General features: G+C 35.3%; 2 protein-coding genes and 1 long non-coding RNA gene across 3 annotated transcripts in view; all 3 read right to left on the bottom strand.

The window, feature by feature from the left end:
• Positions 1-210: 210 nt before the first annotated feature.
• On the bottom strand, positions 211-2,892 carry LOC132560519 (uncharacterized). Its single transcript, XR_009554656.1, has 3 exons — positions 2,751-2,892; positions 861-909; positions 211-492 (listed from the first exon to the last, which is right to left on the bottom strand). It is a non-coding gene; the product is annotated as an uncharacterized LOC132560519 (long non-coding RNA).
• A 6,101-nt stretch (positions 2,893-8,993) lies between these two features.
• LOC132560500 (protein yellow-like) lies at positions 8,994-10,214 on the bottom strand. Its single transcript, XM_060225164.1, has one exon. The coding sequence runs from the start codon at positions 10,212-10,214 to the stop codon at positions 8,994-8,996; it is 1,221 nt and encodes a 406-aa protein (XP_060081147.1).
• Positions 10,215-13,178: 2,964 nt separating this feature from the next.
• Positions 13,179-27,607, bottom strand: part of LOC132560504 (serine/threonine-protein phosphatase 6 regulatory ankyrin repeat subunit A-like) — a 31,608-nt gene continuing 17,179 nt past the window's right edge. Inside the window, exons 18-28 of the mRNA XM_060225169.1 lie at positions 26,317-26,434; positions 25,962-26,102; positions 25,533-25,599; positions 25,151-25,238; positions 24,831-24,914; positions 24,163-24,308; positions 23,562-23,641; positions 22,313-22,395; positions 21,718-21,809; positions 20,778-20,915; positions 13,179-19,313 (exon numbers count right to left, since the gene is read on the bottom strand). Of these exons, the coding sequence (XP_060081152.1) occupies positions 19,195-19,313; positions 20,778-20,915; positions 21,718-21,809; positions 22,313-22,395; positions 23,562-23,641; positions 24,163-24,308; positions 24,831-24,914; positions 25,151-25,238; positions 25,533-25,599; positions 25,962-26,102; positions 26,317-26,434 (1,156 nt within the window). The 3' untranslated portion in view covers positions 13,179-19,194. The remainder of the gene's footprint in view (positions 19,314-20,777; positions 20,916-21,717; positions 21,810-22,312; positions 22,396-23,561; positions 23,642-24,162; positions 24,309-24,830; positions 24,915-25,150; positions 25,239-25,532; positions 25,600-25,961; positions 26,103-26,316; positions 26,435-27,607) is intronic.

Here is a 27,607-nt window from a genome sequence, read left to right as displayed (position 1 = left end):
GATGCAATGTCCCAAGGCATCAAATCAACTTTCTGAATTTAAGGAATGATTTCCAACCACAATGTTCATGTTTCAGACCAACTTCGGTTGAAATCAACCCTGGCTTTAAGCAGGAGTAATGTTTTAAAGGAAAAGTTTATGGATAGTGCATATCACATGACAATACACAATAGCAGTAGGTCATCTTGACCTAAAAAAACAATACCATCATTCAGAAATCAATAAAATTTTAATATCACACTGAACAATACATCTGTATAATTATCTGTTTTACAGTTCTGTCCATCACGTTGTTTTCTCACCATGTCCTGGTATCTATAGTGTAATCATGGATGATATCAACTTATGAGTTTGGGCTATTTCATGCTACTATTTCAACTGTCACAATATCACTCTGTTGACTTAATAGTTCATGAGAATCCTGAATGATGCATGCTATTGATGGTGATGCTGGTGTTTAAGCATTCTGGTCCAACTCACTGCCACAACAGACTGTAAATAGAAGGTATTCATAAACAAACCATTTCCTGTGGCTTTTGATTATCCTATATATCTCACCCAGAAGGTGGTTGGGATTATATTAATCTAGCTTTTAAATCATAATGACGAAATCTATTATCTTTCTCAAGCAAGTTTTTCAAGTTTTCACTATCCTATACCACCTACAATACAATATTCTTTTTTTTTGTGTAACCTAAATTAATATTAAATAAATATTTACCTCTTTGTGCTTTGAACACAGACTAAGATGCATCTAATTGTACACTTATAAATTTTAACTTGAGCTTATTATAAACAGCCCTCTGTCAGGTCTGTTCAGGCATCCCCTCATCAACCCCTCGAGTCTATGATAAACATACCTCTGCCATGTCAGTTCCGGCATTCCCTCATCAGCACCCCTTTTAAAGCCTGTAATGTATACAATAATATTCACACTCTAGTATTGTTAACATAGCTCTAGAAACATGATACAAAAGACTTTTTCTTATATTTTATTTTTGAAAGATTTTCCACATATGTTTTTAACACACCACAAGTACATTTACATTCTCACCACCACCACCATCATCATCATCATCATCATATCAATACATCATTATCATCCTCCTCATCATCGTAGTATCATCATTATATTGTACATCATTATCAATGTTATCATGACATATATACATTCATGCACATACATTTTTTTAACATGGTGGCACATACACACAAAACACTCAAACCTATATAAACACACTTGCATACAGAGAGAGAGAAAGAAAGGGGGAAGCTGAATTAATATTTCAAATTGCAAAAAACAAAGAAAAAATCTAAAATACAAGTTTTATTGTTAGCATATTATCATATTTAAATTTCATTTAACATGTTGTTTTTGCTGTTTCAAATATAATGACTAGTAATGACTTTGTATAGTTTTAAATGAAGTATCAATGTTTAAAAAAATGTGTAGACATCTTGTTATGTAAATGTTGTATTTAAGTTTAATTATCAAAATTATTTCATTATCAACTTGAAGATCAGTGTTATTGTAGCTATTCATCCCAAACAGAAAGGATTGTTTGTTGATAGAAAATGGAATAGTCAATGCATCTTAAGTGTTTCTAGAGTTAGTGAGAATATTCCAACTTCCAGATATTGCCAAAGAAAATGAGTCATTGATTCCCTTTCAGATTTACATAGGTTGCATAATGGACTGCTAACTAACCTTACTTTAAACAGCCAGAATTTGGTAGTTAGAATGTTTTTAGTAATCATGTATTGCAGCCACTGAAGTCTAGTATTTTTCATTACTTGAAATGTCAGTTTCTAAATAGCTTCCCGGTATTTGTTGTTTGATTCAAATAGTTCCCCCATTTTCTTTTATCAGTTGGCTCTGCCAGAGTTATGTTTAAAACTCCTTTGTACGTTTCTGATTTCTCTAAAACGTCTGAATATAGAATGGTATTATTTGCCGCACCACAGTATTCCCTCATGGTAACCGACCGGAAATTGATTTCTTAACAGAAGACACTAACCCCTGATATTTAAGGAAATTGGTTGTTACATTATGTGTTTGTACAAAATCTTCACAGCATAGAAGTGATTACTACATCTGCAAAAACCTTTGTGCTAATAATTTTCAATTCCCTATTTATGATATCTTGGAACAGCAGTTTCTTTCTTAATTCTATCAACTTCTGTAACATTGGAATTCAAATAAGATAAGGGTTTATTTTGTTGTTTTTTTCATCTGGATAGGATTGAGCTGTAAAAATGTGATTGAATGGAGAAATAAAATGAGATTTAATTAAGCGTATCTTCCCTATTGGAGTTCGATATCTTCTTTTGCATGTGTCAAGATACAAAAGATTGATATGAAGTCGAAACATTTCAAAAGTGTAATTCAACATCAGCTAAGAAGAGCTTGCATTCGATGTATTGCATTTGGCACAGATTGTAGGTCGGATCCTAGAATCATAACTCTCAGAAAGAATGATATACTTTTTTTCTATATTAGTATGGCTGGCCCCCTTTTAGGCTTTTTAACCGAGACCGTAACTAGAAATAGATGTTGGCAAATATGCACTCGAACTCCAACACATCCTCGCATTACAGTTATTCTTAACTGAAATTTGGAACTTTCTTTCACAATGAAGTCAAAAAATGCAGAATCTAGTTAAACTGTAACAGCGACCTTGACTGATAAAATGAATGTGGTAGGGGATTGCATGTACACAGACATTGTTTACAAACAGATAAAACAATACCTAGATAAATCACAGCTGGAATGAAGCCATATTGAAATGTCGCTCTTGCACAAGCTATAACTGTGGATACTCTTTTTTTCATCTCAGGACTCATCTTGAATTCGTTAAAGTCAAATCCCTAAGAGAATGAGGATACACATGTGCCGCAATCGATGATCAGAAAGGAAGTTTAAATAGCGATGTTACTCTAAAACCGTACTTCCGTACCAATATTCCGGAGTGAACTACATAATTTCACGAAAAATAATTACATATACGTTTAAAATAAATCTATTTGAGAGAAACAATCTTGTGAAAATTAATTTTGATATTATGAAACAGTTTCATGCTGGTATAATTATCTATTATTTCTTAATTAGGAAAGCAACATAACATGCAGTAATGGTAGGCACACATAGCCTACACTACCATACATAGCACGAGATCAGATAGCAAATATTGACATGGGTAAGAAAACGGTATGAAAGAACGCTATATTTTCTACTCGCAACTATAGGGGTTTAAAGGACTTGATAAAAACTAGTATACATACCGTTTGATATGGAATCTGTGTAATTTGCAACAAACAGTGTTGTCTAATATGCAACACTCAAATTCAAATTTAAACAGTCTTGTTCTTAATTGATAATATTTTTTTTCACAAAATATTTTCTCCCTTGAATTTTGTTGTCGATTATCTCTTTCCTTTTCTATGTATAGACCATGAGAACTAATGTGGACCTTTGTAATGAGGCAATTCATTCCTTTTATCTTGTTTGAATACAACTACAAAATAACTCCTTCTTCTACAGATATGCTACTATAAAACGATAATTTACCATCTATATTTCCAGTTCAAAAATTTTCATTTACCTTTGTAACAGTATGGGGAAATCTTGATCACAACCTGGAAGCTATTCTGGACGTGACTCTACAGGGTACAGTGGAGAAGAAGTTTGAGGTAATGACGTCCATTGTACACAAATTGAGCGAGGAGCGATTAGGAGGTCAAAGTGACTAAGCTGCACAATATATCCAGCAGCTACAACGACCAACAGAAGAGAACATTAGATTGCGCAACCACGAAAAGAGCTGAGAGACTTGGGGAGGTGATTCAAGGAAGCGCCTGACGAGCAAAAGTTTGGGCAACAGCAGCTCAGATATCACCTTAGAGGGATACTTCGCCGTCTAAGGAATGCAGAAAGACTTAGGAAGTGACTGGAGTAGAGAGCGAAGAAAATAGCGAAATTCTTGAAAGATCCATTCCATTTGACAACGTCCTGTTTGGAGGTGAACGATTAGGCCCTCTTGAAAGTTTAAAGGAGGAAGTGGAGGATCATCTAAGAAGTGTACACTCTGATGACAGGAGAGCAGAACCTCTGGGAGATTGTCCTAGAATCGAGGAGGTGGATGCCCAACTACACCACTGGATACCGACCTCCCTCTTTTGAAGGAAATTCAGGACATTGTCAAGAAGGCAAGAACAGGATCAGCACCAGGTCCAAGTGGTATACCGTACACAGTGAATATGAAATGCCTACGGTTGTTACGGAGATTGTGAAGACTCCACTGTACAGTGTGGAAGAAAGGGATTATACCGCCATGTTGGAAAATAGCGGAGGGAGTCTTTACCACAATGGAGAAAAACCAGTTTAGGACCATCTCTTTGCTGAGCGTTGAGGGAAAGATTTTCTTTTCCACCTTCGCTAGGCGGGTGACATCCTACATGGTGGAGAACAGCTACGTCGACACCTCAGTCCAGAAGGGAAGTTTTCCTGGGCTCTCTGGATGTATAGAGCATACAAGTGCAATTGGTTAACTGATCAGGGAAGCCAAGAAAAGCAGAGATAACCAGACGGTAGTCTGGTTGGATCTTGCCAACGCTTATGGGTCAGCCCGACACAAGTTGATTGAGGTGACCTTAGAGCATTATCATGTCCTAAGACGGTAGGAAACAATAATGGACTTCTTCGGAGGGATGCAGATGAGATTCGCATTTAGGGAATGCCCTACAAAGTGGATAGATCTGGAGAAAGGGATAGTGAGAGGATGCACTATAACACTAATTTTCATGGGAATGAACCTCGCTATAAAGGCTGCGGAGAAGGAAATCAGAGGACCAAGAATAGAGTCTGGTGTCTACCATCCAGCCAACCGAAGGTTCATCGATGACCTTACCGTCACAACCAAAACGCATGTACAAGCCAGATGGGTGCTGACTGCGCTGGAGGAGGTGGGTTCATGGGCAAGGATGCAGTTTAAAATTCGGAAATTTCGTTACTTGATTCAGCCAACAGTTCACACTAAAGGTCAAGGATGGTCAGAACCAAAAGGACACCCTGGTCCACGTACACTAATGGATGGAGAGGAAAGTATAAGGCTTGGATGTACCAGCATGGCATGCTACCGAGACTGACATGGTTGCTGTTGCTGTATGAGAGCCCGACGATGAGAGTGGGGTCTTCAGGGAATGTGGCGAACAGGTATCTAGGGGTCCCGCCAAACTTTACAGATATCGGTCTGTATGCACGCTCTACTGAACTACAATTGCCGCTAACGGGAGTCGACGAGGAGCACAAAGTGTCAAAGTGCAAGCTTGTAATGACAGTGCGGGACTCCAAAGATCAATGATGCAGGGATACAGACAAGGACGGGAGTGGTCTGCAGCAACTGCTATAGGGGAAGCATAGAGTATGCTGGAGCTGAGGATCACAATTGGTAATACATGTGTTGGAAGGCAAGGTGTTGGCTGTTCACACATCCAGCAGTGGGAAAGGACAAACACTCAGGAGCGACGGCAGATGGTTCATACGGAGGTACGGAGAGCAGAAGAGGAGAGACCAAATCAGGAATCTGTTGAACTGAGTAAGCTGAATACATGGGCCACATGGAAACTACCGGAGAGAAAGCTTACATGGGCGGAATGGTGGAGGATGGAACCATTTACTCTAAGATACGTTCATAACATTTTCCCACCGTAGGCCAATCTGCACCAGTGGGGAATGACGGATGACCCGATCTGCAGGCTATGCAACCAGAGAAAGTCAATGTCTCACATTCTGTCTGGATGCAAGAAGGCACTTCAGCAAGGAAGATACCGATGGAGGCATGGCAATATACTGAGAGTACTGTCTGATATCCTGTAGACGGAAAGACGGACATTCTGCTATTCGGTTTGTCAGACAGGGTTAAAGAGGGAAAAGGAAGTATAAACTCATCGCAATAGAGCTAACAGTGCCATGGGAAGAATGTTGCGAGGAGGCCCATGAAAGGAAGAAAACGAAGTATGGCGAGCTAATGGCAAAGTGCAGAGAGAGGGGATGGACTGTATAGATATTCCCAGTGGAGGTGGGCTGCAGAGTATAGAAACATTTGACGAGAACTGGATACCACCTGATGACGAAATCAGAGGCTTCACGGCGGAAAGACACCAGTGACATGCTACACACAAGGGATGTCACCGATAGCAGAACATCATCTGTAGGTGTAACTTTGAAGTATATTGTGTATTACCAGCTCATAAACTGCCACTGGCGTAGGAATATCACAAGTAAGGTAAAATAAATCGAGGTTTCGCCCCTTATAACAAGGCGAACATTGAAAATTATGTATAAATAAAACATTTAACTGCATTCATTTAGCATGACGCGTTTCATGTTGAATTTGCACTTATCCCGTGGGCATTCATTTGCCAAGGAATGCTAAATGAAAGCAGTTCTGAAGAAGTTTGCTGTTATGGGATACAATACACGCCCTGCAACAGGTTGCATTATAATCCCATGTAATTTTATCATTAAAACTATTGTATTTTAACACGCTGATAATACTAATCTTACATTTTCAGGTAAATATTCTGGAAAGGTTTCTGAATTGTTAGAAGTATAAGGATTTTGGAGCTATAATTGATAGGTAATTAATTAATTAATAATAAAACGGGATAAGTCATTTGTTATGCTGCTACAACGGCATTCTGAAAAAAGACAAATTAGGTGTTGGAATTAGAAAAGAAGTTACATGTGTTCTTGGAATTTTTGTCGAGAGAGTGTAAAACTTTGCATTACACTAGGTTGGGATGCAAAGTTGAAACCAATGTAATCTATTTTGAATTTGCGGTTGCCAAAAAATGTTAACAATACAAGGCAGAGCAACTGCCATTAGGATATTGTTATTGTCAAAGTATACTATAAAATGAAATAAAAAGATATATGTATTGGAATTTTTTAATGGAATAATGTTCATCTGATTAATTACGGCACAGTTACTGATAAAAGAAAAGTTTAGGTATCCCTGATATACAGTTAATGCTTGAATCCTTTGACGTTTTGATGAGATGGGTCGATTCAGAATGTAAAGCGGAAGACTACATGCTACCATTTTTCATAACAAAGAAAAAATAATTTAGACTTCAGATCAATATATTAACTTTGATAAACAATCAAAACATCTTAAGATAGGCGAAAACTTTGTGAAATATTTCTTTATTGAGAACCCATTGATTAGAATCAAAAGTAAAATGAAATATATGTTTCGTCTTTATCCATTTTTTTCTGCATTGAGCTGGACATTTAAAAACAAGTATCTTTTGTTTTATATTTCATAAATGTTTTGGTAAGATGTATGTGCTTGACTTATGTGTTTATGTATTTTTGCTTTATTGATATCAATAAAAGATAGGAAAAACAAAATGGGTTATCATTCCGGAGACCCAAGATCGATTCCTGGTCGGGGCACTCGGTGGTATAGTTTTTCTATAACTTGGTTTAGGTTTTAGATTTATCAACGCCTTTTGAGATTTCTTCCTCTGGTTTAGGTTTTAGATTTTTAATGACCTTTTGAGATCTCTTCCTGTGGTCTAGATTTAAGGTTTTTAATGACCTTTTGAGATTTCTTCCTCTGGTCTAGATTTGAGGTTTTTAATGACCTTTTGAGATCTCTTCCTGTGGTCTAGATTTGAGGTTTTTAATGACCTTTTGAGATTTCTTCCTCTGGTCTAGATTTGAGGTTTTTAATGACCTTTTGAGATTTCTTCCTCTGTATCTGCAGTATGTATTAATTTATTGTTAATTCACATTCTCTCCATTGTTAAAAAAAACCTTTGATAGTGTTTAATTTCTTATTCATTATGTTATGGTTGAGTTCGATCATTAAAAGTTTAGCTGTTTTTTTGTCTTCGATCAACAGGTACTCTATACTAAATATTTACTATATAAATATATTTCATATAAATACATTTTCAAATGCTGATATACGAGTTTTAATCACAGCCTACGTTTGTAACCCCCCCGCCCCACCCACTAAAAAAGACATATATATTCTTCATCATTCCTTCCTTCATGGTGAGTGTCCTTTGTTATCTTTTTTCAGACAATGATGTAATTCTGTTATTCAGATACCGGAGAGTATTTTCAGCCATTGTGGTGTATAAATTTGTATTGTTAACACGTATGATGACTCTTCATTTCTAAATGATATGATGTCTTCATTTAAGAAAAACATAGTGGTCTATAGATCTTTTATTTATCTTCAGATATCGCAAGGTACCGTTTGCAATAATTCTTTCTATTATTCTGCTTTACGTTAGTACGTACCACTTCTCTGTACCTCAACACTAACACAATGCGGTTAGAGGGGCAGGGAGATTGTTATTAAATTAGAGTACCCCCGCTTAAAAAAAACACACACACACACAAACCCACCACTGTAATATACTTTCATATGTTGATTTTCCTCTCTTATAGTGTATTCTTGTGAACAAGTTTTTTTTTACGAATAAAGATGATTTAGCAAAAAATGTTGAATAAAAACATTATTGTTCCACACAATTATAAATTTGCAGTTTTTAATTTTGCATTCTGAGTACATACTGTTCATTGTTATAGAAATAGTAAGCATTACATCGCTGATGACACCGATTTGGCAGCAGTTTGGATCCCGTTCGTGATAACGCGAATACAATTCACACTTGGCACATTACTACAAGGATTCACTGTCACAATACCTGTTAATTAGCAAACCGGCTAGACGGTGTGTTAGAACGCTATCAGTGCTGTGGAATAATGTTTTATTACAATATAATAAACAACAAAAAACCACAGAACAAAAAACGTCAAGTTGACGATGTATTCTGAACCGTGCCACTATTTGAATGAATTAAGACGTGAAAAAAAGACTGATTTAAAAGACATCTGAATCACTTTGTAATGAAAACATTTTGAAATGGACACCAAATAAACTAACAGCAAATAGCCTTATATATATCCCAGCCTAACCAATCATCATATCTCCATTCAGGGCAGTGTCTGTTCGGGATTTTGCAGATGCCAAATATCCGTTTTCTCCAATGGGTAATTTCCAAATGTACATATTAGTGTTTGTAAAATTCATTCTTCCTGCTAGAAATAAATCTAGACTATTAGCAACAAGCCAGAGAGACTGTTGCGTGTCCATGGCCAGGGAATCGACCCAGCGGAGGCTAGACTCATTGGAGATAACCGTTACTTCATTACCTGCTTCGGTAAATGGCCACTTATCCACGGCATTCGTAGTCAGTCCGCCGTAATACAGGGCCTTATCAGTTGCCACCATTCCACCAGTGACGTCATTTTTTCGGCCAAGCATTTCAACAATGAACACTGCTGATTCATTCCTGAGTACATAGGTGGGAACTCTGTACAATGAGAAGGCATTCAAAGCGCAGTAGTAGACAAAGCGGAAGTCGAAATTCATGGCTATCCCATTGATGTGGACTTTCGTTGTTAAATTATTGTCGCCAACTACAATCGTGTCCGCGCCTGATTCTATCTCCATTGACGGATGCGTGAAGAAATAAGACGTGTTCCTCTTATGATCGTACACAATTAATTTGGAGTCAGAAGAATCTGTTATATATGCAAACGATGCGACACCGTTAACGTAATCTAGAACAATATCATTCAGAAAATTAGACGTCCATGACGCAACACTATCGGGGAACTCGTGCACGTGAACAAGTCTTTCATTACGTATGTCGTAGATGACCAGCTTCGGTGGACAAAGGTTTTGTGACTTGTTCGTTAGAGTATTCACACGCCCAACATCTATTATCCACATATAGCCAGTATTAGGATCAATTTCCATGCTCTGGACATACTGGAAGGCACCACACTCACCCAAAGTCTGCATTTCCCAATCAGGATATGGTTCCAAGATATTCTCTTCCAGATTCGCCGGGTTGGTAACTACCTTGTTCAATGTTGATGGAACGCCTGGTTTCCATCTGGGCACAGTCACGAAAACGTTTTCATCCAAGACTTTAATTCCAGAAATGATATTATTTTCGACTATGAATCTCTTACTTGTTATGCTGTTTTGTTTCGTGGTTTCATTTGGCCACGAGTAATCCAGTGATTTCCAGCGGTAGATAATCTGTGATTGTCCTGAAGATACGCCTTGAGTGTAAACAGTCGACGACAGCAGGAACAGGAGAATGCTGCAAACAGCCGTCATGGCAGAATATCAGGAAGCGTAATAAGTTACGTCGGCAAAACGATGTGTGTGAGCACACACAAAGAGTGGCATATTATATAGTCAGTATGATCGCGTCCTGTATCACAGGGACTTGGCACGAGTTCCCGACCCACGGACCAGATATATGTGTTATATAGTAATACATATATATTGTCCTTGGGTCGGGAATTCTCGTCAAGTTCCTGTGTCCTGTTCTACAGACATCCGGGTAGAGCATTCATTGATCAGTCGTTTATGGTATATATGCCTTATCAGATACTCGTCGATATTTACATAAGGAACCAACCGGGACAACGCTCCCGGAAACGAACACTCGAAGACAACTATATTTTACACATGGTCCTTGATATAAAATTTGAAAATCAAATACAAGGACATGTATCAATAATAAAACACTTTGGAAAGTGTTCAAAATCTCTCCCGCGAATAGCGGAAACATAAAAACTTTTATAACACGGTATTTTACGTCCCTGGCAAACGCCAGAACACGACTTTAGAGATCCTGAAATTTTCATTGGATGAATTCTGGCCAATCGATTATTCATTAAGGAGAATGGTATGAGCAATTCGTTTAAATAAATCTACGTTCAACCAATTGAATCATGTTTCTTCAGTAGAGTGATGCTGCATATATTCCTTCAAATATAAATCCGTGTGGGAAATTTCAACACAGGTTTGTCCATGCTCTCAGATTAGTATGAGTGTATTGACCCGTGGTTTTAAACTGGAATAAGATATCTACTGACTATAGATTGTCATCTTTCGTCCGTGAGGAACTTGTTTTGCAGCGCGATCTATTTTTATCGTTTCCGATTATTACGATATTCTCGAGACCCAAAGTGTGATAAAAACTCAGAACTCTCAAATATATATGTATTGCAGATAGAAAGAAGAAATTCACATGGCGGTTGTCGTCGATGAAGCAGAGAACGCCTACTCTTCCGGAACAGACGCCCCCGTACAAATCTTTCTTTTGTTCATATTTTGTCCAAGTTTTATTGAATTTGACTTTGGATGATGATTATGCTGACGTGTTGATGTTTTTTTTCGTCTCCCAAAATTAATCTAAATATTCCTTGCTTGTTTACAAAGAGTGGCAGCTTTAAGCCTCGTTTTCACTTTTCAGATGATCATCATCATTGGAGCTACACACAACAGCGTTACTCTCCATTCTGTACATGATGAAACATGTTGACCATTTGAAATTCGTCTTTACAACACTTAAAATAGGAAGCGGTAATTTTATTTTTGAAAATTAATGTAAAAAAAAAATACGACATCAGCATTAGACGAGTGGCCAATTTAGTCCAGTTCAGTTTTGGAATTAGAAATATCACATACAATAAGGATTGGATAGTGATGGTGGATGCCGAAATTCGTCACGTGTTAGCTGGATTACCCCAGTAAGAAATAATTACTTCTGTTGTACTTATATGTACCCATCTTTATTAAAAATAAATATTTGTCATTGAAAAGCACTTGTTTATTTACACAGAAATACACATGTACTGCACATATTTCTCTGATTTCAGTCAGTAGGCTTAGGGACGTCTTTACCAACACCCTGTCACATCGGACATTTCATTGAAGCCCCCGTGATGTCGGTAAACTCGTGTTTACTGTATGTATCTGTAGTAATGTCAGTACATCAAAATATGGATGCTATAAAGCGGACTCTGGGTCTGTTCAGAATCCAATTTCCCCCCGGACGCCATCTCCTCTCCAACTTCATTTTTTTCTAATCGTGGTTGATCATATCACAAGTTTCACTATCAATAACTAGTTACGTACATCGTAATATCAATCATGTTGTCAAACAAGGAATGTTCTTGATTAACAATATATATATGTGGCTTTGACACACAGAATGACCGTATCGTTATCAATCATCTCACTTATGACTCTGATGACATTTAAGACAAAAAATGTTTTCCCCTGCTTGCCTCCTCAGGTTCAATAAGAGGCCTGGCGTTCTCGACGATTACCTGAGGTAAGCAACACTGAATGTAAAGGTTAAAGGGTAAGCAGTTTTTAAGTGTCATGAAAAAATGATATTGGCAATAGTAAGACCGATATAATGTTTTAGGCGCGTGGGGATCAGGCAATGTAAATATGATTATGTACACCATCAAAACAGTCAAATAATTCTTACGCAGTTATTTCCAATGGATAATATTTGCTGTAAAACTGTAGTAGATTCTATTCCCTCCCCAGAGGTAAATTTGAGAACATGGAGTCATAAAATTCACAATTTTGGTAAAAACCCTTCCAACCACGCAGAGCACTTGATTCTTCCATATGTGTTGAAAAGATTTTTGAATTTTTAATCTATTTGACCCTTTTTTGCCCCACCTGGGTTAACCAGGGTAAACATCTGCATACCATCAAGTTGTCATCCTTTCCTTATAATTCTAACCAAGTTTAAAATATTTTCAATGGAGATTAAATAAATTATGCTAAAAAATGTACTTTTCCTATATAAACTATTGTAAACCCCCACCCCATAGGGAAATGCGAGACCTTGGGGCAGTGAAATTTACCATTTTGGTAAAGTCCCTTCCATCCTGATGAGCATTTGATTCTACCATATTTTGATATTGAGGAATGAATTTGTGAAATTCCAGTCAATTTGACTGTTTGGGACCATATAATTCACAAGTTTAGTTCATCTTTGGCTAGGGAAAGTTCCAGCAATTTTTTTTTAAAATTGATTCAGTGGTTTTTGAGAAGAAGTCAAAAATGTTAAAAGTTTATCGACGCACAATGTAAGGCAAAAGGCGATTACAATAGGTTACCATGAGACCTAAAAATAAAACATGTAATCATCCAACTTCACTATTCCAGGTAAAGTTTAAAGTGATTGATCACTCTGATTGGACTACGGTGATATATCAGTCATAGAAATACAACAAAACATTTTTACATTTCAACCATTTTACTGGTCTAAAACACATGATATAGAAATATACAATTTCTAGAATTATTTATGAAAAAAAAAAAAAAAAAAAACCATTATTCTCTGGATACTCACTACTTACAACTCGCTCCATAACGATATTAAACTGTTATACACTATACATAACAATATTACAATCTGAGACTTAACACTTGGCTGTGGCACCGAACCGGCTTATAATTTATCAATACGTCTGTTAAACAATTCCTTTGCAGGTCAAACAGAAGATCAATGTGTAAGATTCCTAGAAAAAATTCAAATTAAACAGAATTTGAGTAAGCTTTAAAACGGTGTGCTGAAATAATATTCTGCAGCAGAGTGTTAAATCTCAAGCCTTAAGTCCAGGTCCCTTGTTCATATTACTTGCTTCCTTAAACTCTTGAAGTTGACCACAAACTGAAAGTAATGAAAGTGTATATGAAATATTGTTATAATCACTAAACTCCTTTAAGGAAACACAAATCTGTAGGACCAATTTCGCTCTTTAGATACATTTTCCATATTAGAAAAATAATTATATGTTTCAAAACTAGGTTTGAATTGTTGGCACATTTCTGTTGGGTGTAGTTTGATCTATACCTCTGTATTATTCGACAGAAGACGACTGCTGCTTCATGACAGATTCGCTCAGGCTTGAAGGCCATGCGATAGCAAACTCTAAAATTGTTAAACCTTTCACAAATATGATTTCCTTACAAAAAATCTCTAAGTACTAACTAAATATGAAAAATAAAGCATTACATCCAAATGATATTAATCAAGGTAAGATGAAGATCGGAGATAACATCCTTTTTTACCAGTTTTGACCTTTCCTAAGCTGTTCTGTTTGTCTTTTTCTCAATAACTTTGCAGAACACCTGCATGGCTTTATGTCTGTAAGGATTTGTGACTAAGAATATATATCTTTCAAATTAAAAATGTTTACATTAGTATGACTTGAACATACACTCAGTTAGAAAACTTAAAAACCCTGGTTAGAACCAAGGCACCAGGACTGTACAATAAAGGATATTAAGACTGAGACAGGAGTAGTGGGTTACAAGACAGGGATATGAGCACTTCTGATTACAGGTACATGTCGATAAAAATCATATTCTATATACCATTAAGTAATTACCTATAGGGGTTTATATATCTTATTGTTTCATCTAAATACAATCAATTAATATTTACCAACCTGTTATAAATCATTTAATACATTGTATATTTTTCAGAATAAATTTACAACTTAGGCACGAAATTTTCATGAAACTGTAAATGGAAGGAACTCAAAATAAATATAAGAATTTCCAATAATCAAATTACAGAAGTTGCTTATAATTTTTTTCATAATACAGGAACATTTATACAATCAACAGAATTATCATAGCTTACTATAAAATCATGTATTTCTGTGAGGCTAAATTTTTGTTGTTTTTTTTCCCCAAAAAATTACTTATATTTTGGAGACACCTGATCTTGTGGATAAATATAGCTCAGTTAAGTAATACTTATTTAAACATTTTCTGGACATATAAATTAATGGATTAAAAGTATCCACTAAATCCATGAAAATAAATCCTCCATTGAATTGAATAATTTTACAGTATTATGGAGAAAAAATTGTTGAAGATGAATAAAATACTTCATAACTTCAAGTACATAGAAACCTACAAAGAAAAACCTTAAAACAACAAAACAAAACAACATCAAAGATTGTTGATTCTAATTAAAGGTGTTAGGACAGAATATAAATATTTATGACATGTTATCAAAAAAGGATGACAACCTGAAGAGTCCTGGTGTCCCTGCAAATTAAAGCTTCATATTGGTCCATAATTCCATACACAACTAATCGCAACACATTCATAATGTGAGCTCTTTTAATCTCAATGCTGCCTGAATTTAATCCTGTATAAATTCCATTGTCTAAATATGCTGCATGGACCATCGTGATGTCTTATCTTTCACTGCAAATACTGATATATCATGGTGAAAAGACGAGTCAAACACAAAATCAAAACTAGGGTGCGAGATTCTTTTACTCAATGAGGTCAAATGAATGAAAATGAGGATCTGAATGGAATTTTGAATTTAACAACCTTTGTTCCTCACAATGAAAGTGAAAGTAGCAATTTCATTAGTGTTGAAACTTAAACACTTACCTCTGATCAATGATTAACCTCTCTTGGTAACATGCACATGATGTATTACATCCTGATTGAATGCTGACTTTTTAATCCATTCTCTAGCTGATATTTTATTAGTTGGACAACTAATATTTGTAAAAACTATAAACATACACATCAGTCACTGAAAGTTAAAATACATTCTCTATATCCATTGATATATAATATGAAGCCCAATTCCAGTACAAATACCCTCTCCCACTGCAAGACAAAACACACTACCACACTGTAAGCAAAAAAGATATAATTCTATCCGATTAACTCTTTAGCTTTGTTTCATGTAGAATTTGATATATGCATAAAAAGACAGACAGAAGTGGATACAGGAAGGAAGTCTGTAAATACTTTTATTGCCATTAATTGGTTGCCAGGTGTATTGCTCTATGAATTGCCACGACTGTTGTAATACCAGGCCCCCTTTAATGTATCATTTTCTCCTTAAATTTTCTTCACTTGATAATGTAATATACCAATTTAAACTTATACTGACATCTCCACCATCTGGAGACCAAACTTCAAAACATTTACAACATGAAGTCCCCTCTTTATAGCATATCAAAACAATGCCCACTTGACACATTGAAATTATTCAGCAAGTCTCCTAGGTTGATCTACTGTAAACTCATATTCAAATTCAAAGATGATAGATGTGCTATGGTTTATAACATCACCATAATATCTGACGGAATAATCTGAGCATAAACCCTTTAAGTTCAGTAAAAAGATTTTCAAACATCAACTGGTCAAATGTAAGCCATTCAAATAAATGTTGGAAATGTGTTATCGTGAACTAAAACTTGAGGTAGTTCAAAAGTGTCGAAAGTCCCTATCTAACTGAAAACAAGATTAAAACACTGAGTGTCATCATATCGTGTATCAAATATTTGACTTTCCATTCAACGTGTTTTAATGAATACTTGGTAAAGATAAGAAATGTATCGGACATTTAGCATCAGCAACAAGTTACCAGGCACCCCCATCTGTACATAGAGCTGTTAGTTCAATATTGTAATAATATAACATTGTACAACAAATTAGAAATAAATAATCGAAATAACAAAGAGGGACAAAAATTAACACTGTATGCAACCCTACTTGTCATAAAATGGTGTACCAATAAAACTATTTTCTTTGGACTTTTCATTCACTGGTGAGATCACCAGCAACCAAATCAGAAAGAATGCTAGATTTTTATAAAAGATACAGAAGAAAAACAAAGAATTTCATATCAGAAACAATCAAAATACAGACATACAGAAAGTAGAGCAACTATACACCTAGAAAACTAGTCATCATAGTTTCAAGAAAACAAACTAAGATACTACGCCCCATATGTTAGATTTTATATCATTAAAAAACATTATTATATAACACAGAGTAAAATCAAATATTCAATAATCCCTGTCGTGTATAGCTGAATATATAATACCTATTACAGTCTGTCCTCACCATTCTGGTCACAAGTGGTGTCGGTAATATCGCTTGAATTATCAATACTGAATAAACTACAGACAGGACTGTAATCCTAAGGTGATCAGTTTTTAGCACTTTGTTCCTGTGCCGTGCTGGTTATATATGATGGTAAGAAGCAAAAATGAAGTTTTTTTCAGCTGTTCTGTAAATACTGATGGCTAAAATTGCAATACACTCTTCGATGAAACTTGATAATATCTCCTTTAATAAATATTACAGATCGCTGATCATAGCCGTCTATTAAGTTCACAATTTATGCCTGTGATTTTAAGGCAATGGCTAACAATGCAGAGTAATGACAAATATAATTTCTCTATGTTTTCAGAGTAATGACAGATACAATTGGTCTAGGTTGTTTTTCAATCCTCAGGAATTCATGACAAATTTCAAATGTGTTCAAGTTTCCCACATCAATTGAAACCCTTCTGTTGCTTCGAAAAAAACCCATACCACATTCAACCCTGACAAAGGCAATATCATACATGTCAGGGACACATTCATTTCATATCCTAATAGACAGACAGCTAATCCTGATTGACAGACAGTTAGTTATCCTGATGTGTTATAAGTTAAACCAGGTTTAACGTCCTCGTCTTGGTTAAGAAGACGACTGTAGATGTTAGCAAAAACAAATATTCTTACTTGGTCATAAAATTCTCACACCTAAAGTTAAATCAAATTTGATTGAAAAAACAAACACAACAGTTTCTCAACAGTTACAAACAGATGATACACACATGTACTGGGAGGTATAATGTATAACTTAAACATAGCTAGCTCTACACAAATATTTTTGATTAAAGAATTATAATGACTTATAAGTAATGAATTTGAAACATCTCAGAAATTCTATAAAACAAACATAACTTAGTACAGTGAATATTTATCCTAGACATCTGTTCAATTGATAACAAGCATATTTAATATCAAACGCGTGCCTGACTCCTGTCCTGTACAAAACTTGTTTGATGTTCAAAATTCCCATCTTAAACTTAACTAATAGTCTATTTATTTTCAATACAATTCTCCATAAGCATTTTATACTTCATGTGTCCACTTGTTGTACAAGAATATTTCATCTGAACAAAACTTAATCCACAACTCATAAAGCTCACTTGATTTTGTTTTTTGTTTTTTTGATGAAAATAGGACAAATTGTTTGTGTATCAAACATGGATAAAAAGTACTAGTATCTGTATATTTTGTAAATAGGCTAATATATTCCTGAGAATGATCTGCTTAATATAAATAGGAAATATCAAAGTCATAAAACTTTTTATACTTGATTTGACAGGCAAGATAGTTCACATCTCTTGCATTCAATCACTATTCATAAATTTTGGTAATACATATGATGTATTACTATCTACAAGTATTACTGGGGAAACAAATTAAAACATTTGAACAAAAATGAGGAAATGTTACTAGTATATTACACAGATACTGATATCATACAAAGTTACCTTGTTAACTGTATATTATGGTTTAAGACTTTCTTAATGTCAGTTATAAAAAGAAAAGTTATAATCTTGAAATTCAGCTGTGAGTGACAAACCAATTAATCTATAAACAAACACTTTCAAAACCTTCCCCATTCTTATACAGCAGAGGAAAACAATATGTCATGACCGCAAAAAATCACTCAAAACTAATTTATAAAAAAAAAAAAAAAATCCACAAATTCAACACTGTTAAAAATTGTGATCTGTACAAAATGACCATTCGCACTTTACAACTATCTGTATGAGCTATCCGGGAACTTAGTCCCACATGTTCGCACGTTACAACTACCTTGACAATTTGTCCGCAAATTTAAATCCTACATATACGCACATTAACAACTATCTGGACAATGTATCCAGAAATCTCTGTCCCACACATGTACATCTGGTCCTCTTTAAATTAAAGCCATTGTTCCCTGCAAATTTTGGAAGAACTCAATTCATTTACTGGCAATATAAACCTATACGTCTCTGGGCAGGAAACATCTTTTCTGCTGACCTACAACTTGGCACCAACCTGTAATCATGCTACCTGATTCTCTGTCATGGTTTCTATCTTTACACTGTCTTACTGTGGTATCAATGATAAAAAATCAACAAATTTCTGTCTAACATTTTCTGACTAAAATATCAGTTATTGACTAACACATGACAATATGACCAGTGTATTGGTATTAAGGATACCTCGACAGTTCTACCACTAATACTGAGAGATGCATTATATCACTGGCAGCAGGTCCATTACTTTGACATTAAGGTCTTGGCAAATTCACACAAATCTTTGTGATCAGAACTAGAGAGTTGTGGAAGTTAGCCAGAGTGTCGACAGAGTAAGGATATTGGCAGGATAACAAATTTGATCAATAAAATTCTGAATCGGAACTTTGGTACGAGCCCGAGTGTTCTTTGACATCCTGGACGCTGCCTCCTGGACTTCCTATTCCAGTGTTGTCTGGGGTCTCCAAAGTACGGGTCGCACCTGTAAAAGTTACCACCTGATAAAAGGCCCTCGTCAAATCTTGGATGTCTCCAATCTTATATTTCTTAAATAACAGAATTTCAAATTGATATATGCATATTGTATTTCAAGTTTTTCCTATACAAGACTTGAGATATAGGAGAATTAGAGACATGACAAGAACTATCAAAGTTTTGACTGTAAACATTACATCATTCTGAAGCAAGTAGAAAAAGGCACTAATGAAATGACAATAAGAAACAGATGTGAATCTACAAACCAATCAATCTGAATACTTATACCCACAAATGATTTTCACTGTTATGTTCCTGGTGATACGGAATTGAACTTTCATTTTAAAGTCTGATTTCCATGGATACATACACAGTATCATCCATAATGTGACCACTGGTTTTTCTGTTCAGAAGAGTATATTAAACTCCCATGTTATCATAGTTAGATCTCCTGGGCCGACACCAAAGTTAAAATCACAAGTGTCTTATTGTAATGAATTATCCTCCATTCCATAATCGGTTATAGCTAGGTATAATCAATTGTTTTAGAAAAAAGAACTACTGATTCATATAAAAATACCAAAGTACAGTCAGAATGGCATTATTATCTTAATCTCTACCAAAATAATACCCTCGGTTACAGAGTGCACTCCCTTTCATAAAACATATAATTTACATGCCCTCTGAAATGATCCTTTGTAAAGGACAATTGAGTTTCAGTGGTTTTCCAGTGGAGGAAATCCTTCTACCATGCCATGTCAATATATGGTTGGGTGGCACGCTGGTAACACACTCGCCCTTTCCTCAAGTTGGCTGGGGTTTGATTCCCAGAGCGGACATGAAAAGGTAAACGGTCATCTGCCTGACCAAGTGAGTTTTCCTGGGTACTCCTCTTTCCTCTCACAATAAGACCCAACATACACTTACATCCAGGCCAACAAGAGTGATTAGTATAAGTTGAAATAACTTGTTTTGCAATTGTTGTAAAATAGATAAAGTTTATATTAACTTTTAAGATGTTAATTACTACTTATATCAAAGAATGGTGAAACCCATCTGTGCAGCATAACTTTTTTTTTTAACAGACCTAAAGTTCAACAAGAGGCCCATTCGCCTTAATGGTTATCTGACATAGAATACAAGATTTCAAATTTTGAACTTGAGAAGTCGAAAATGTGTTTTCAAGATGGTGGCCATAACCAACCCGAAATTACCTAACTTTGGTCAGGATCATGTCACGTTAATTTCAGGTAAGTTTCAGCTCAATGAGACATGTAGAACTTGAGAAGAAGCTGAAAATGTGTATGACGGATGCCGCCGGACAAAAGGCGATCGCAATATGTCATCAGACCCTTCAGTCAGATGACCTAAAAATGTTGTTGGTTTATTATGTTCTTTTGATGTGGTCTGTTTCTATGTAATTAGTTGTGTTCTAAGAGCTGTTTTAATGGATGACCCTTGCCCAACTCACCAAATCCTGAGGGTGTGGTGTCAAGCTTGGAACGCTGTATTGTACTGTTTGGGGTTTGAGGAATCATGTGTGCTAGGATGATAGTTAGACAGTCAGCCACCCTGTTGTTTGGGGCACATGCCAGGGCAGGAGAGTGGCCTGTAAGGAAGACGCAGGATAGACATAGCAATACAGACGTCACTACAGCATGTCAGAGTTTTCTGCCCATACATAACCAAGGAGATACAAGGTTGTAACATAGACAGGACACCAGGATATATTTACAGTAATATCACTATCATCCAACAAAGTTTCCCTCTCTGTACCACTCATGCAGGCTTAGAACTGTGTTCTGTGTTTGTGTATTTAGAGGACAGGACTGTGAATATCAAATAGAAATATTTTATTCACATAAATATGTAATGTCTTCATAGCACAAAGCTACCTTCCATTACAGAATATTTTAAAATACTTGTTTGAAAGTCACCGTAATAAAACAACATAAATAAAAACATCCTGAAGGGCACCTGTCTGTCATAATTGTACATAAATCTTACCAAGTTGTGTAAAACAATTATCCAGTTCTAGTCTAGTGATAAATACAAGATCAAAGAATCAGAAATGAAAGGGGAGATTACTCTGACATGCTGTACATGATACAAAAAAAAATCAAGAGACTGTTAAAAGCATAACAGAAGACATGAAACATGATACTGTTGACACAATATTAATATAGAAAGGCAAAACATTTTCTGTTTTGTAATCATGACTATAAACATAAATCAAAAGTAAGCAGCATTCAACATTCAAAGAGTAAAGAGCAACATTCTCAATTAATTATCTCCATGGACATTTGTAGATGACGTAATTCATAGAAAGAAAGTCCTGCTCATATGATCCAGGTGTTTTCAACAGATCTATGATGGAGGAAGAAAGGATAGATTGAAGTCTGTGAACTTACCGTTTTCATCCAGGCAGAAAACACTTGCACCCTTCTCTATGAGACTGTGCACAACAGGGACAAGGCCGTACTTGGCTGCTATGTGTAGAGGGCTAAAACATAACATCTTAATAGGTTACTAATGATCAGTCATTATCAACAATTAGTAATTCACTCGCTTCAACTGCTGTCAAAAACTTTTGATCACTGACTATCATTTTATAAAGACAGTTCCTATAAAAGTTTCATCCAACGATATTACAAACCAATAAATAAAGTTGAATGATGGTAGGAAAACAGAATGATTTCATTTTTTAAAAATATTCTTCTATTATTACCATAGCTAATTTTACTTAAATGTAACTGTGGTAAAATACTAGCTGCATCATACTGCTTAACAGAGAGATGGATCTCCTATTCGGCTTGATCGGCTAAGCCTAAGAGGTCCTGGGTTTGAATTCTAGCAGAGGGATTGAAATGATGACCTCTGTTTCATAAGGATTTGTCACGGATTATTAAACAAGTCGATCTAATTGTTCTTGACCTATGGACAACAGTGGTCAATGGAATATAATAAACGATACAAATTAATGTTGTAGGTAAATAAAACACTTACGTTTTTAATTCATTATTGGCCATATTTATGGTTGTATAATCTGTTATCTTATCCAGTAGTAGTAAGGATACACTCTCATGACCCTGGAACAAACAAAATCTATTTCACAACCTTTACATTTACATGTTATATATATATATGTATATAAATTATTACATTTACATTAATAGTATATATCATGAATTTCAATTCATTGGTCTATAAATTTTTTTCTTTTAGTAAGCAAATCTCAGGTAATATAAATACTTTTTAAGTGTTTGTATGAAATCCAAACCATTGGATCAGAGAGAATTTTCTTCATGTCACTTCTGAAGACGCATTGCGTTTTTTTAAAAACTGTTTATAGTTCAACAACATAACATAATCTGTAAGTGTAGGAAATTCTATAATTACTGAATGATACCATATAAGGTCATATTACAGGAGTTTATTCACTTACTATAAAATGTTTATGATAATGCTGGAATTATGTAATAAATTCTCAGTGTGTAAATACATGGAGCACTTTATCCAGTAAATATATTAGACGATATGTCTTCTATGAAGAAAATAGTTGTTATAACATAAAAAGGAATGTCCTAAATGTATTATTCTCTTTGAACATAACATTTCTGTATCACTGAAATACTATTTTCATCAGACACATGACAAGTCTAGCAGTAATATGAAGACGCTTTTCATAATCAGATATCCTTGAAACCATATTGATAGTTTTAAATTTTTATCATTTAACTGCACAAGCTGTTTTTCTCATTGGCTTAAATTTTTGCGATTTAAGCAAATTTGAAAATTTCATTGATTTTGCATGCTTTTGATGTGCAGAAATACATTAGTATTACAACAAAACTAGCTGTGTGGTTCCTTCTTGTCCAACAACTTCATTCCTTCATTATTTAGTGAAAATTTTTACAGTTTTTAATAAAACCGTTAAATTTTTAATATCCTCACTTCACTTGGATGGCTCCCAGAAAATATGTGGATGAAGCTTAAAATCCATTAATACAACAAAAAGTTATCTGCATTGTACTAAACATACACTGGACCTATATTTCGTGGTTGAAATACAATCTCAAAAATCACAAAAATTAGATTTATGTAAAAACAATAACTTCACAGTAATTTGCCCACTGATCATTTAAAAGTTAATACACCTCTATCACTTTTGCAACCCTTGTTAAATTTGCCTTCTTGACAAAGAACCAAACTAGAAAAATAACATTTAAAAGTGTCAAACAAGCAATATACTTACATTCATACAAGCAAAGTGTAAAGCTGTGTTTTTGTCTTTGTCACAATAATTTAGATCTGCTCCATTTTCTAACAATAAATCTGAAAAATTTAACGAGGCAAATAAATCAAAATAGAGTTAAAGTGAACATGATAATATACATGTGTCTCTGGAATTTGAGATATCATAAACAAGAAACGTTTACAAATGGTAAGTAATAATAGTTGAAGGAGGAAGACTATCTGTCATCCTGATAGAGAGGGATGAACTTAACACTAGAATGGTAAATTCTGAAATATTCAGAAATATTCCTTGAATTATTCTGGGTTCATTATAAACAAAATAAATAAAAGCTACCAATCACTACATCAATATCAAGAACTACCAGCAAAGTTCCTAACCATCTGAGACATTGATGTAATCATCTGGTTTACTACGGTATGATACAAGTCCCCTTAGGTCCATTCTTGAAAATTCTGATAAATGTTTAACAAGATGTGTCTCGGAGAACACTACCACTAAAATACAGCACACTTATCAACTTCTGTCAGAGATCTTGACCTTGCCTACACCTGTCAGAGATCTTGACCTTGCCTACACCTGTCAGAAATCTTGACCTTACCTACAGCTCCTATATGGCCATTGTAGGCGGCAAGCATGACTGGACACCTGCCCGTACTATCACAGTGGTTAACGTTGGCGCCATGGGTGAGGAGGAGTTGCATAGACTCGCACTGGTCACTGAATGCTGCTGCATGTTGTGGGGTCCTGTAATGACATGTTTAACAGCAACTTCAATCCCATGTAAAGTTGTGGAAAATGTTTCTGCACATGTTTCATAACTTCAACACAGAGAATCAGGTGGGGAATGTACTACACATTATGGAGATTTATGGGACTGAAAACAAGTTTAACTGAAAATTTAAACAGACTACTTTAAACAATTGATTCCAAATTTTCAGTTACACATAATGTATTAGGTACTCAATTAATGGAAATGTAACTGCAGTGCAATGTAGTGCAGCACAAAGCTCACAAATGCTAATCATTGTTTGCAATAAGTGCAATCCCCTTACTTGGATGGATCATATGTTGACATCCTACACCCATTGTAAGGTACTGCAGATAGATACTGTACAAAATCAGTGCAGATGATACAGAACTATAGCCCAAAACTTAGTCCCAACAGATGGTACAGGGCTAAAACCCAAAGCCAAGTCACAACAAATGGTACAGGACTCCAACCCACAACTAAGTCCTGACAGTTGAGGAATAAAGCCCACAACTTACCTGCCCTTTGAATCTTCTAAATTTACTATAGAGTTTCCTAAGGTATCAATTAACAATTCAGTACAAGTATCATTTCCATTTATCCTGTAAACAGAAACAGAAACGGATTTCAGTAAAAATACAAAGAATTTCATACCTGTGATACGATACTACCACTTAGTTAATCATCATGACATTGAACTAGTGTGTGCAGCACAATCGTAAAAAAACAGAACTATTTTAAAGTATTGCTTCTCAAATCATGTACAATATCAAACAGTGTCATCAATTTCTTTTCAAAAGAAGAATACACAGGAATGAAGGAAACTCTGTAGACTTACACAGCACAATGTAAAGGGGAAAATGGATTCCCTGAAATTTTTTTATGAATTTCATCTTCTAACAATACTTCCACACAGCTGTCATGGCCTGAAACACAGGAACAATATATGAGAGAAGATGGCAATACACAATATCTATTACTAGCTAACAGTACACTAGTAAAGTAATTGATGATAGGAGAGATTTACACGATATACTCTGTATTCTGTCACTTGATGCTACTTTAAATTTTTTTCCTCCCTGAACAAAACATTTCAGTCAATAATCTATGACGATAAATGGCGTGTAATAAACTGACAACAATGCTCAACCCATGGAATGTTTTGTTCTGGTGTGAGTGCTATGAAAAGGACAGAATTTAGAGTAGGTCAACATACTTACCATTATAACAAGCCAAGTGGAGAGGAGTAAATGATTTGGCATCTTCTAACTGGTCTACTGGTCCCATCTAAGGGAGACAACTAGTTGTCAGTAACTGGTACATAACATAACATTCTACCAGGTATCATCCTACCAGATAATATTGTGAAGATATAATATCTAACAAACATAAATATATAGATATCTACAATTGCTTTTACTACTTCTGATATTAAAGTTATAAACAGAAATAGCATAAATCCAATATAGGGTAATGTCTATGAATCAGTTTTATGATGTACTGACCTTCAAACACATTTACATTCTTGTATTTGGCCAGTAAATGTTGTACCCATTTCAGCCTTACAGGTTCTCAACCACGCTTACGTAAATAATAGTTTGAAAAACTGGCCTTCAATAATAGTTAAATATTCCTCTCTGTATACTGACCAACATGAGTGACCCAAGCTGCCCCACTTGGCCACATGCGGCAGCAAGATGTAAAGCCGTTCTGCCACACTGGTCTTGTATGGAGATATCAGCTCCGTTGTGGAGTAACGCATCCACACATTCACCATGGCCGTTAGCAGCCTGTAAAACACAAATTTACATCCATCAATCTCTCCATGGTATTAGTAACAAAAATTTTGACAATCACGAAAGAAAAAAATATAAAAACTCTGAAACCGCTATGAAAATATGGCAGATGATCATTTATTTCCATCAGTTCGACAGTTTTTGATATCTATGTCCAATGGCTTTGTTACAAAGTCAGTAAAATCATTAAGAATAAATGTGTACTTACTCCTCTGTGTAGAGCTGTGCGACCCTGATTATCTTTACTATTAACAAAGGCACCATTAGCTATGAGGTATAAAACTGTATCCACATGGCCATTGGCTACAGCCATCATCAGTGGAGTTCTGTGTGAGGAAAACAAGTCAGATACAGGTATATCACATACTGGTACAAGTCAGGTACATTGTAGGTATATCACATACTGGTACAAGTCATCACATACTGGTACAAGTCAGGTACATTGTAGGTATATCACACACTACTGTACATTGTACAAGTCAAGATACAGGTATATCACATACTGGTAGGTATATCACAGTCAGGTACATTGTAGGTATATCACATACTGGTACAAGTCAGGTACATTGTAGGTATATCACATACTGGTACAAGTCAGGTACATTGTAGGTATATCACATACTGGTACAAGTCAAGTACATTGTAGGTATATCACATACTGGTACAAGTCAGGTACATTGTAGGTATATCACATACTGGTACAAGTCAGGTACATTGTAGGTATATCACATACTGTCACATACTGGTACATGTACAAGTCAGATACAGGTATATCACATACTGGTACAAGTCAGGTACATTGTAGGTATATCACATACTGGTACAAGTCAGGTACATTGTAGGTATATCACATACTGGTACAAGTCAGACACATTGTAGGTATATCACATACTGGTACAAGTCAGACACATTGTAGGTATATCACATACTGGTACAAGTCAGACACATTGTAGGTTTATCACATACTGGTACAAGTCAGACACATTGTAGGTATATCACATGTATAAAAGTGAAACATTTACACTTCTGTTACATGTTGATTGTTTTTTTTAATTGATCAAGCAACAAATCAATACACTTCATTGTTGTATTAATGTATTTACACAAATAAAGCTTAAGAAATCCCTTTCATCGCACTGGAATAAGTGACACGACAAGTCAAGTACATGCTTTGATAACATAAAAAAAATTCACTGAATAGACTTAAATGATTTCGTTTCATATTGTTTAAGTGAATTGTTTAAATTCCTACAACCAGCCAGAGTCTTTTAAGCATGACCTCTCTAGGTGAGGTGACTGCATATGTTGATTGTATGAAACACACTTACTCAACACATGTAGTGTGAGACTGTGATATGTTCATGTAAGCCTTCTTGAGACAGTGCAGGACTGAAGCCAATTTTATAGTGCTATCACACTGAATTATACTGCTGAGGGCCACCAGCAAAAAACCTCATCTGTTCACATCATATTGAAAACAGGTGAATCAGTTGTCCTAC

Source organism: Ylistrum balloti, unplaced genomic scaffold (assembly GCF_031769215.1).
Source record: "Ylistrum balloti isolate Yb309-2 unplaced genomic scaffold, AGI_CSIRO_Ybal_v1 Utg371072, whole genome shotgun sequence".
NCBI classification, from domain to species: Eukaryota; Metazoa; Mollusca; class Bivalvia; order Pectinida; family Pectinidae; genus Ylistrum; species Ylistrum balloti.
The sequence above is the reverse complement of the archived record's forward strand: the minus strand, read 5'-3'. Positions and strand labels throughout refer to the sequence as shown.